At 37.6% G+C, this 12,545-nt stretch overlaps 1 protein-coding gene across 21 annotated transcripts in view; it reads left to right on the forward strand.

The window, feature by feature from the left end:
- LOC122985142 (NACHT, LRR and PYD domains-containing protein 12-like) overlaps positions 1-8,583 on the forward strand; it is a 97,539-nt gene extending 88,956 nt beyond the window's left edge. For 17 of the 21 annotated variants that reach the window (XM_044355544.1, XM_044355551.1, XM_044355553.1 and 14 more), the window contains 2 exons: positions 6,503-6,682; positions 7,725-8,583. In XM_044355544.1, the coding sequence (XP_044211479.1) occupies positions 6,503-6,682; positions 7,725-7,743 (199 nt within the window). In that variant the 3' untranslated portion in view covers positions 7,744-8,583. Of the gene's footprint in view, positions 1-3,387; positions 3,562-6,502; positions 6,683-7,724 lie in introns of all 21 variants that reach the window. The other 4 variants (XM_044355565.1, XM_044355570.1, XM_044355571.1 and 1 more) reach the window with 1 other exon arrangement.
- Positions 8,584-12,545: the final 3,962 nt, after the last annotated feature.

The following is a 12,545-nucleotide window of genomic DNA, read 5'->3' on the forward strand; positions in this document are numbered from 1 at the left end:
AAAATCTTATTATTATTGGTGTGTTTATACCTCACATTAGTAAACACAGTTATTCTGTTTATTTATAATGATTTTACAGTTTATTGTTTACCTTCTAGTTTTCTTCCTTTGGGCTTAATACAAATCTAGCAAAATATCTTCAGGTTTGAAGTTTTAGTTGAAAATGTTTAAAGAGTCATTATTTCATCATAACAGACAACAGTATTTTCCAATGGACAGAACCTGCTGTACCTTTCTATAATGTGTCTGTTTATTTTATATACAGACACATACATGTGATATCTGTGATCTGCTGTAGCTACCAGCTTGTATGAAGCCTGAGAGGCGAAACCCAGGGCATAAAAAGTCTACAAAGCTCTTCCTGCTGATAACACTTAATTGCTGTGAGTGCACGGTGATAATTGAAGAGACTCAGTTTGAAGCTGCTCAGGTTTTATGAGCAAGACAATTTCATTTGAACTTTGTGGAGACACTCTGATACGATGGGTGCTTCTCATGACCTTATTTCATGTCTTCTCTCTCCTTGGGTGACCCGGAAATTGATCTGGAAATTGGTCTCATCATGAAGGAGTTTGAATTTGCTTATTTCTGTTTGGAGGAGAGAGGAGGCTGCCTGAAGGAGGGAGTAAAAAGTACACAAGACCATCCTTCATCTTTTATCAAACTGACACAACCCTTTATTGGAAATCTGTAGTGATTAGACGCAGCAGCTGATCGGACTGATCTGATATTACATCACTAACATCTCAGTTTTATATCAAGACAAATAACAGAACCAACTCAGGTGTAATATCACTCCCAAGTTTAGATGTTTTGTTTTCTGATTCTCAGTCTATTTAACATTTTGGATTAAAATTTTCACTGTAGGCCTGATTAATAAAGGAAGCATAAAACAACTGTCATCATTCACTAGAAAGATATTTATTTTTATATTCCTTCTACTAATTTAGCCTGTGTCATGGGTGATATGGTCAGGGAGGGAAGGTGAGTCTGCTGTCTGTCAGCAGAAAACACATTTTAATTAAATATCAGTTTCTATGAGGCTGAAAATCCCTGTGTGTCAGGTATGTTGTGAAGAGCAGAGCAGGTGGAGCCAAACACAGGAGACTGCAGGCAACAGGAACTTGAAGAATAAATCTTTATCCAGAGGGGTGTTCCATCAAGCTGGCTAACGGGATAGCCTGGTTTATTTCGATAAGCCTCGATAATTTAAGTGAGAGTTCGTTCCATCACCGTGGCTTATATGAGTCCCAGCTCAGTAACCATGGTAACTTAGTCAGCAGAACTAGCTGCTCCGTGGCAGGTTAACGGTCAAACTTAATTCAGCTGCGTGTCAAAGAATGTCTGACGGACGGAAACAGACTCTCAAAAGACGGTTCCATCAAGAGTCTTTTCACACTCACAACCCTTTTATTTAAAAGCTCAGCATTTATAATTTAAGAAATAAAAGTGTGCCAGCGTTATTTTGAAGTTATTTATTTATTCATTCACTCATTTTGTTCAAGCTGTGAAGACAAAAAGAAAATTAAATAAAGTCCAAACCATGACCTTCTGCTGTGTTTAAATGTATACAGTATTAACTGCTTATAGTGATCACAGTTACAGTGATCAGCTGTTTATATGGATCAAAAAGCTCTGAGACGCAATCATTCATATACAACATTTATGCTGTTTAAATACCACCTATAGAAATCAAGTGGTCCACCTACAGTGATCATTTTGTGTCTCTTCATACATGACAACATGTGGAAAAACATTTTAAACCACGTAAATCTATTTTTGTACTTTACTCCCATGATAAGCGGCTGCTGCTGCGTGAACACTGACATCATGACAGAGACAGAAAGTCATTTTCTCTCAGTGACAAACGTTGTCTACTCGAAGCTTATGACAATAAAAGGGGGGAAGAAATTTAAGTGAAATTCACCGCTCTCTTCACCTGTTCTGCCGCCGGGGAAAATAAGAAACTTGTCATTGGCAAAAGTCAGAACCTGCTGCTTCAAAAATGCTCACAATGCGTTTGAAACAGCTGTACTGTATCATGAAACAGTCAATAAAATTCAGTAACTTTATATTCATGTAGGCTAATAAATATACACATGTCAATTAGATGGTTTTCTGCATGACAAGTAAAGAAAAAGAAAAAATTATGATATTAAAAAAAAAAAGCAAAAAACACAATGAGACAGATGATGTTCCTATAAAATAAAATGCAGTAGTGTCTCAGATTACATTTTCCTCATAACAATTCCTTAAACTAAACACATGCTCCTATATAACAGCAGTGAGAAAGGTGAAACTGTCTCCTGATAGTTTGTGTGTAGGGAGATGGGCGGGAAGCTCAGGTGAGGGGAATGAGGTGATTGCAGTGATAGCAGGGCAGATGGGAGTGGCATAGTGCATCTAATGTTGAACACAAACTATATACAGACATCACTACTGTGGTGAAATAAGATGCTCATAAAAACTGGCAACTCATCGTATGAATGAGTAAAATTACATGAGCAAAAGGACTGGATAACAGAAGTGTAACACATAAATGATGATGGATAAATAAAACCTAAGAGAGTGATGTCTAGATGAAGAGTAACTAAGCCAACACTAAACAAGCCGCTCCATAACCAGCACTGTACATGACTAGATAGTCACATAAAGCAGTGAGGAAGAAAGTTGGTGTGAGTGAGACGTGAACTTAGTAGAGCCAGACTCACTCAGAGCTGAGAGAAAGATACATAGAGCCAGACTGACAGCTGACGTCACTTCAGATGACGCCTGAAAGGAAAGAACGTCCAAAAACATGTTTCCTTGATTCTTCTTCCCTCACATCTTTTCCTGCATCTCTCCCTTGTATCTTAGGTGGGAGGGACTAAGACACAAGGATATGACTAAAGTGAGCAAAGCAAAGACACATTTAAGACAAATAAGAAGCAATCACTGTGGACTTTATAGAAGCATAAATGCAACTCTATTTTCTTTGCCTTTGTCTGCAAGATGAAACCAAAACAGAGAATCCCATTAAAAAGTCTGCAGTACAGCAGCAGAGAGAGTGAGGAGAGTTACTGAATAACTCAACTTTGATTTGAAGGGTAAATCACAACATGACACATTTACATTACTTTCATTTTCAGACGCTTTTGTCCAAATGACTTACATTTTTTTACATACACGTACAATTTTGGATTGAGTGTGTTGCTCAAAGACACTTGGACATGTGGACAGAAGGACCTCAAGTTTCAAACCACCAACCTTGTGATTAATGGCCGACCAGCTCTGCCAAAAGAGATAACTGAGCTATTCGTCACATCTTAGTTTCTTTAGTGATCAAAATGCCTAGAATCTATATTTATTATTAAAGTGTATATTGTATGTATGTTATCTGCATTACAGACTTGTTGATTGTGGACTCTCAGAGACTCACTGTGAAGTTGTGGCTTCAGCTCTGAAGTCCAACCCTTCCCACCTCAGAGAGCTTGATCTGAGCCGGAACAGTCTGTCTGTCTCAGCAGTGAAGCATCTGTCTGCTGGACTGGAGAGTCCAAACTGTAGACTGGAGACTCTGAGGTCAGTTCACTGACTGTCTGTTACTATTGTTGATCTTAATGTTTAACAACTGAACCTAATTTATGTACATACACAACTTACATCCATTTTTTACAGCACAAAGTTTAGTCTGTAGTTATAAAAGATGACTGATTCTTAAAGAAACTGTAGGAAATGTCCACTGTTGGTTGTTAAAGTCAATGAATATTTATAATTTTTGATAGTCACATCTGTATACAGAAGATCCCCTCAACTAATATGTTTTAAATGGATTGAGTTTACTTGATGAAGGAGAAATATTTCTTTATTATATTCTTTAATGTGTTTTAATGAATAATGTCTGATCATTGATATTGATCCTTCAGAACACACACACACACACACACACACACACACACACACACACACACACACACACACAGGGACACAGAGATCAATGCAGGTGACCTCAGAGTCTTCAGTCCACACTGTAGACTGGAGACTCTGAGGTCAGACACCATTTCTTACTGCTGTGCTGAGATTAATATGATGTGACAGTTGTGGTGACACTAAACTGCAGACATAAAGCTGATATTATGCTGATCCACACTGAGGATCTTAATGGGAAAGTCTATTTTCTTCTTCAGTGGTTTAGTCCATTGACTGTGTCAGAGCAATGTTGAGCTGCACATTTCAAACCTTCATATAACAAGAAAAATCTGCACTGGATAATTCACTCTGAACCACTGAAACTTTTTTGTCTTTTATAATTTGGCATTTTATCTTGCTCTTACTATTCTTTTTATTTTATCCTTAGTTGTGGCACACCTTGTAAAGTCGGTTTAGATATGAGCTACAAACTACAACATTGATTCCATTTCTGAGATATTACTGCTGACGATGGTTTACAGTCCATGTGATGAATTAATGATATGGATGGTATAAAGAGCTGCACAGCCGTGTGTAATGGTGGCGCGTAGTGACAGCTATTCTGGCTGTTGGAGAAACTCGCTGGTGCAACACAATTTAGTGAAACTGCACTTCTTCTTTCCCGTTTGTTTCATTGACAGCTGTACAGACTGATGGGGCAGGTGACCAGTTGATATGAAAACAGCTGGTTCAGGGTGTGTCTTCATCCATTTATGGTTAATTGTGGGAGTGGACATGCGCCCAGTTCCTCAATGATTGAGATTTATAAAACAGAACCATGCGTACACACAGCTTTATAAATCTGCTGAAAAGAATGCGTCTGCATGTTTGTGGTTTTATGTGTACACACAGTTTTAGTCATGAATCTACAGAGTTTTATGCATCTGGTCCCTGGTGTGTTGCATTTTGAATGAGAAATCCTGCCTGACAAAGTATTCTTAGATCATATCAGTTACCCAGTAAGGCTGTTTGTTCCCAAACCCATTCAGTGCAGACGTTGTTGGAAATGTGGACACAGCTGGCTTGTGTGTAGACATGATTTGGGGATATGTGGTTAATGTGGAGATGAGACGTGCAGCAGCAGAAACTGTGAAAAAGAACCCCAGTGTAATCAGTGTAGGGGGAGACATGAGGCAAGCAGACTGTCCAAAGAGAAAGAAAGAGATGGAAGTCATGAGGATCAGGTCCAAGAGAAGGCTGAGCCATGAAGAAGCAGCTAGGAATGAAAAGATTCAAGAAGTGAAGGAGAACTAATCAGGTAGGAAGCATGATGAATATTGTTTTTGTGAGGACAAGATGAAGTTCTGAGCACTTCTGTCCATGGTGATTAACTGTGCCGCTGAGGCAGAAAGGAAATCTGAGAGAATAGAGATTATTACTGGAGAGGAAGTGCAGAGGCTGCTGAGAGGCTTTCAGACTCTCTCAGAGCCTTGATTGAGAAGTTATATTAGAGAATGGGATGAGGGTGGGAATATATATATTAGTTTTATTTTATATATAATCATTTAGATTAAATAGGAGAACTGAGTCTTATTTTCAATACAGTAGAAGGCAGTAATGTAACTGACAGTCCATGTGTTGCATTATGGGATAGCATTTATGTTGTGTAAATGTGCATAATGATGAAACTCTTGCAAGTGATGCAGGTCTTTTATTATTCTTGCTCAACTGTTTTGCACATGTACGCCTAAAAAATATAGCTGTGTCATGTTTGAGTCTTTTTGCTTTTTTACTTGTGTTTGGCTGCACATGAGTTTGTATAGATGGAGTCACTGGTGGAGCTGCAGAGTTTAAGAGGTGAAGTCACTACGTCTTTATTGAAGTAGCTGCATGTTGTCATTAATATTAAGGAGAGCTCTTTTTCACTGTTTGTATTTGACAGTTTTTAACCTGCATCTTGTTGGGTTCAGCTGTTTGGAGTTTCCATTTTATAAACTTCTACATTCTATCAATCAATCAATCAAACTTTATTTATATAGCACCTTTCAAACAAATAAAATGCAATTCAAAGTGCTGCACAAGCAACTGACAAAACATAGGATGTTAAAAATGGATTTAGAGACTAATGAACACCAAAGCAATTAAAAAAGCAAAAAAGGTTCAATAAATAAGACAACAATAAAAAATGGGTAGTTAAGATAATAAAATATAAATAATAAAAGATAATACAAGCAATAAAGATAACAAAAAATACTACATATTATAAATAGATTAGTAAAATAGTAAAATGTTAATAAACAATTAAAAAATAATTTATAATGATCAACAGTAAAATGTTGATAAACAAAATAGAATAAAATAAATAATGATGACAATTAAAATAAGTATAAATAATAAAACCATAAAATGATAAAACACTACATAAAAGCCAGACTAAACAGATGGTTTTTAGTTTATGTTTAAAAATATGTATATTTTCAGCTCGTCTCAGATCCTCTGAAGGCTGTTCCAGCAGCTTCTAAACCTTCTTCACATCCAAACAGATTATGAAACATTGAATGATTTAAAAAAGGAACTTTGTTTTCTAAAGTGACGTCATTTATTCTTTATTCAGATTGAGGTGCTGCAGTTTGTCAAAGATCAGCTGTGATTCTCTGGCCTCAGCTCTGAAGTCCAACCCCTCATCCCATCTGAGAGAGCTGGATCTGAGAGGAAACTACAACCTGAAGAGTTCAGACGTGAAGCTGCTGTCTGATCTTGAGGAGAGTCCAGACTGTAGACTGGAGACTCTGAGGTCAGTAGAGAGTTGGAGTCAGTCCGTGCTGGTTTCAGCAGTATTGGATTAAAAACAGTTTATATCAAAGCAAAGATCCAGTATTTCCTGGTGAACTTTCAACCTTCTCAGTGGCTGCTTTCCTCAGTGAAGCTGTGAGAGGAGAATGGTGACAGGCTTCAGGATTGGACAGAAAGACAGAGAGAGAGAGAACAGTCAGCCAATCAGATCAGCCAGAACCTTGTTGTGATCATGTGTTTGAGTTGATGTGAGGACGACTGTTGTTGTTGTGTTGATGTCTGCAGGAAATAAAGCTGGATTACAGCTGACAGTCTTACAAGATGTATAGAGACAGTGGTCCTCATCATCAAACTGTCCTACCATCAAATCTGATCTGAAAGTGTTTGTTCTCTCATTTCAACACTTAAGAATTGATCAGTTCATCTTTGTCAGAGCTCTAAGATCAGTCTGACTGCAGCCTGCAAATCACTGGCTCTGATTTCACACAAGCATCATTACGTTTAGTAACCATGTGGTCTTTATACAGACCAGAACCTCTGCTGAAGTCCAGGAATCACAGCAGCTGTTTAGCTGAGAGCTCTGACTGATTGTCATGTGATGATTTAACAGCAGGAAAGATCTTCAAATCCCACAGAGACTCTATAGCTTTCAACTTTTCTAACAGTTCACATGTATCAACAGTAAATCCATCAGTAAACTGATGAGTGAATGTCTCTGTTTCTGCAGTAATGATGTGTTCATGACTCTCAGCACTTTATTTCCTCTGTGTACTTGAGTGAAATCTGCAGAGTAAACAGACTTGATAGCAAAAGTCTGTGCAGGTGTGTGAGCTTGGAGCTCAGTGTGTTCACTCCAACACGTTAACATGAGAGCTGAAAGGAAGCAGGCTACGCTGCACAGCTGTTCCACTTCTGGTCTGAACAGGACTGAAGTCCCTGCTGCTCTTCATACTGGATGTGCTGCATCACTGACTGACAGCTGATGAAGTGAGTCTCACTAAACACTGATTTATGACCTCTGTTGTTTCTTCTTCTCTCATCAGATGGAAGGAGTGGTGGTGATCTCTGTCAGAGTGTGAGTGAACATCCAGGAGTGTGTGTTGAGAGAGGATCAGCTGGATCTTGATGATCCATCTGGACCAGAGTCTGGATCTGGATTTTGTCATCTTCACTTAAGTCTCTTAACTGACTACAAACTGAACAGTTATCTCTGGATTTTGTTGAATCAGCACTTTACAGATGTGTTATACATGAGCCGTTTGATGCAGAAAAGATGAAAAACAGGTGTTATAAGTCAGACTCTGACCCTGGGCCCATATTTATCAAGCGTCTCAGAATCACACTGAGAGTTAACGAGGACTAAAACTAATTAATGAAGCAGAAGAGAATTTACTGTGACTGTCAGCAGGAGAAGGATTACTCCTGGGAGAGAGTGAGACATCGCTGTTTTACCACAGTCAGAGCAGCAAAGTAGAAATAATGATGACGTGTTGTAGTTTTCTCACAGTCTCAGCTGGAAATACGAAACAGTGGTAATTTGGTATATTATGTGTATAGGCAGGTAACCAGGCAGGTAACTTACCAAGGTTATGGAACAAAACTATGATGCCAAAATTCATTATAGATGATATTTACAAAGTGTAAAGAAAGCCTGAGAAATAAATGTAGCCTATATGTTATTGAAGATAACAGGTAATTAGACTCAGCTGTGTGAAATGATCTTGGTTCAGCCACATGGTTTCACAGCCTGTAATAGTGCTGCATCTTGCACATATTGCACAGACACATGTTGCAAACCCTCTCCATGAAGAACATCTTCTCTTCCACTGTCCAATTCCTCTTTCAACTACACCCCAAGTTAACTTGTGTTCTCTACATGAAGGTAAATACAGCGTAACAATAGAAACATATGTTGTTCAGGTGCATCCTCCTCTCTCAAATATCAGGCTGTAGCTCTGCTGTTATTCGAAGGAGCCTCAATAAAAAATAAGCCTATAAAATATTTGAGCTGTTGTAATGAAGTTGAGATATCCTTCATTATGCAGCTGACATGATTGTGTGTAAATCAAAGTTTTAGTGGGCTGTCATGCTCATTATCTTTATGACGTGCATTAAGCCAGATCAAAGTTTGATTCATGACTTCCATCATTGTCGCTTCTGACAGAATCGTCACTGTTGCACAGCTGCATTTTTCCCGTTACCATAAAGTGTAACATTGTGAGGACGTTCTGTATTTATTTAAATGATGTTGTGTAGAAACATCATGTGTTCTCCTCTGCATCACACACAAAGTCAGTCTCACTAATGATTCTGTTTTAGTCCAAACAATCTTTTAATAAGCTCAGTGTCATCAAGTGTTCCCAAAACATCTCTCCTCTCAGGGAATATCTCTGCCTGAACTCCATCTCCTGCAGCTCCTAAATATTGGCAGAGATAGGAATCATTTACCAAGTTTGTAAAGTTGATAAAAGGCTTTTTCTACTAAAAGTAGAAGCAGAGATGCGTCACTCTGATCATTTTTGGCCAGTTAGGAGTGATTTCCTGCTCTGAGACGCTTGATAAATACGGGCCCAGATGTGACAGATGTGACAGACTGGATGTCCACAAATTTCATTCAGTTAAATTGTGAAAGAATTTATCATTGGTCCAGAAAACCTGCATGCAGGTCAAATCATTGTAGGAGAACCAGTTGATCTTTGTTTTTTCTGCAATCTCCAAAATAGCCCAAAGAAGGCCTGGGCTCAATCAACAATAACTTCTAACCTCTAAAGACATGGATGTATATTCAACTTCATCTGGAAATGCCCTCAGGTAAACTGAGAACCCTTTCTTCACTTTAAAGTTTTAGTTTTGACACCTCACAGAACCATCTCCTCACCCCAAACTCTCCTCAAACTGTGTGGGACAATCCCAAATGGAAATTATGACACTAATGATGCTACATGCTTTACCAACCCAAGTCTCAGAGGATACCGGATTAAAGGACCCTTTCCTTGGACAAATGCAGAGAGACTGTTTATCATAGTGAAACCTCATCCATTTGTTTGATGAGTTTGGACAACTCTACCTACATTTTATGTTCTCTTTTCACCTTCTAATCTCATGCATACACACACACACACACACACACACACATTCCAAAGCACATCCTCCCCTGTTGCTTTCACCCTGGTGTGACTTCAGATAAAGATAGTCCAGACCTGTCGTAAATTCAGTTAAGCCTTTCTGTGTTCCTTAAAACCAGAAGTTTGATTCAGTGTTTCTTAAGTATATAATCATCTTATAATCTATATATTATTGGTCACAAAGTAATTCCTGTTAAACCAGTCCAACTCGATCTTTCTGTTATAAAGTATAGCTGAGATAGAAATATCTAACGTTAATTGTTCCATAGTAATGGAACCACAGTGCCATCTAGTGGACAACTTTCAATGAGGTTGAATGTTAAAGACAGACCTCTCCCGGTTTATGATGCATAATGTTTTATTATTGTAATATCTATTAAATTGCCATTAAACTCTATATAACTCAGTAGGAATGTGATATGTATGAAAGATACTTTGATAAGCAAAGAAGTAACACTAGTAGTTATAAAGTATGTTAGCTAGTATGAAAAGTAATTTGTTAAATAACTATAGTATGTTTTAATTAAGCTGCATTGATGATTGTTAACTTTGTGTGTTAATGGATGTATAGCCAACAAACTACATTCTGTTTTAACCTAATCAAAGGATTAAATTCAGGTATTGTGATGGTGATTACATTATAGATGTGTGTCTCCGAACATTTGAGTAACGTATCGTACATTTGCAATTTAGGGTTAAATCTGGATGATCATGGTGAGATAGTTAAATGGTTGAAATGTAATCAACTCAGGGAAGATCACGTGTTTTCTTTTGCGCGGGAGAACATCTATCTCCACCCACACAGGCCCATCTTAGCGCCAGCCCTGATAAAAACAGTGTGCTGGCTACGCTCGCTCTCTCTGACACCCCGATACTCTGCTACGTAGACGTACGTTGCGTCCTGAAGACTTCCGCCATTTTAATTTTCTCCACACTTTTTCTTTTGTATCACTTGATCTTCTAAGTTAACTTTTTTCCCCTTTAAGGCACGTGCAGTATTGTTACTTCAGTAAAACAAATTTTATGTTGAAATTCTTTCACGCGTTTTATTTTGAAGTATAGTTTTGTTCGGCCGGCGAGATTATTATTGGAGTTATTTAGTAAGAAAGTCATTCAGTCAGAGACTTCAATTAAAATGATCCGCTCTCTATGGATCAATACCTCTTCAAGGTTTCAAGACCTTTATCCGTCTTTGTAACGGTGAACCCTGTGGTCATCTGGAGAATCACCTGAAGAAGCTGTAACGACATCACTTCTCCTTAAATGCTCCCGCAACGCTCACGAGAGGAAACTCGCCACGCAAAGTACGCTGAACAACGCTACTCCTGCTCTCCATCTCCTTCATGATTAAGAGTTGGTGTCGTTTAAATTGAACTCTCTGGTTAATTCCTTAGAGAAGTTTAGAGAAGAATTAATTCTCCGTTAATTACGCTTTCATTAACATTCAACCATCATTCATCCATAACTTCATATATGCCATTTAGAACATTTATTCTGGTTGATTATTCATTTATCTGTTTGCATTGAAATCTCATTTATTTACTGTTCATTATTTAGTTCAATAAATATATCTTCATATATCAGCATGTCGTTGTCTGTGGCTTCAATTTAAGCAGAGAATTAGATCACTGCATCGTAACACACTACATCAGACGTGAGACTGATAAGTTGTTTCTGTGTTTCTTCCCGGCACAGTTGAATTAGACTAATAATGGGAAGTGGTGCCCCTTTTCAAACGAGGATTTTGTATTAATAAAGATGATGTTCCTACATCATATCTTGGTTCTGTGGTGAAAAACTTTGTATTTTTGATTCCAGTCTAAGTTTTGATGATCACATCAGCAGCTCGTCCAGTCCTGTTTTCACCATTTAAACATATTCAAATAATATCTATAAAACCAGCACAGAACACTGCTGCTGTCAGACTTTGAACTAAAAGCAGGAAAAGAGATCATATTACTCCATTTCTATCATCACTTCACTGGTTACCTGTTTGTTTTAGGATTGAATGTAAAGATTTGATTGATTACTTTTAAAGGCTCTTCATGGCTCCAGATGACATTTCAGAGTTGCTCTGTGTGTAAATATTAAAGGTATGTAGCTTTTATATGCAAACATATGATGTCACAATGAATAGTTTATATCTCATAACAATATTTAACAAGTCATTTGCATCAGGCTGTAAGTAAACACTGGAGCTCTATTAAGAGAAAGGATGTAACCAGCCCTGTTGCAAGACATTTCAATGAAAAGCAACATCACATCTCATCTCTATTTTTCACAGGCATAGAAGTGATGAAGTCCAGTCCAAGAGGTGGCAATGTCAGTTTTCTTAGTCATTCTCATTTTGGATTTTCTGTTTCCAAAGTTTATCTCTCAATTAATGAGTTTTTGTTGTGTTTTCTTAATACCTCTCAGTTATGTGGTTTTGTAGTGTTTTTTTTATGATATATTATTATTTATTTTTTTTATCATTTTATATTGATGTATAATGTATCTTTCTGCTCTATCTATACACAGCACTTCACAAAGCTTTTTATCTTTACTATTATTATTATTATTATTGTTGTTGTTGTTGTTGTTGTTGTTGTCCTAATAAGTGTTTTTAATGTACGCCATATCTAATAGGCACATTTTTGGATTAACACAGTTCTGCTGAGAGACACTTTAGTTTTTCTCTGAGATGCAAAAACGATTATCGAGGCTCAAATCAAATCTAGTCTTGTAATATTTATGTAA

This window comes from Thunnus albacares, chromosome 7 (genome assembly GCF_914725855.1).
Source record: "Thunnus albacares chromosome 7, fThuAlb1.1, whole genome shotgun sequence".
NCBI classification, from domain to species: domain Eukaryota; kingdom Metazoa; phylum Chordata; class Actinopteri; order Scombriformes; family Scombridae; genus Thunnus; species Thunnus albacares.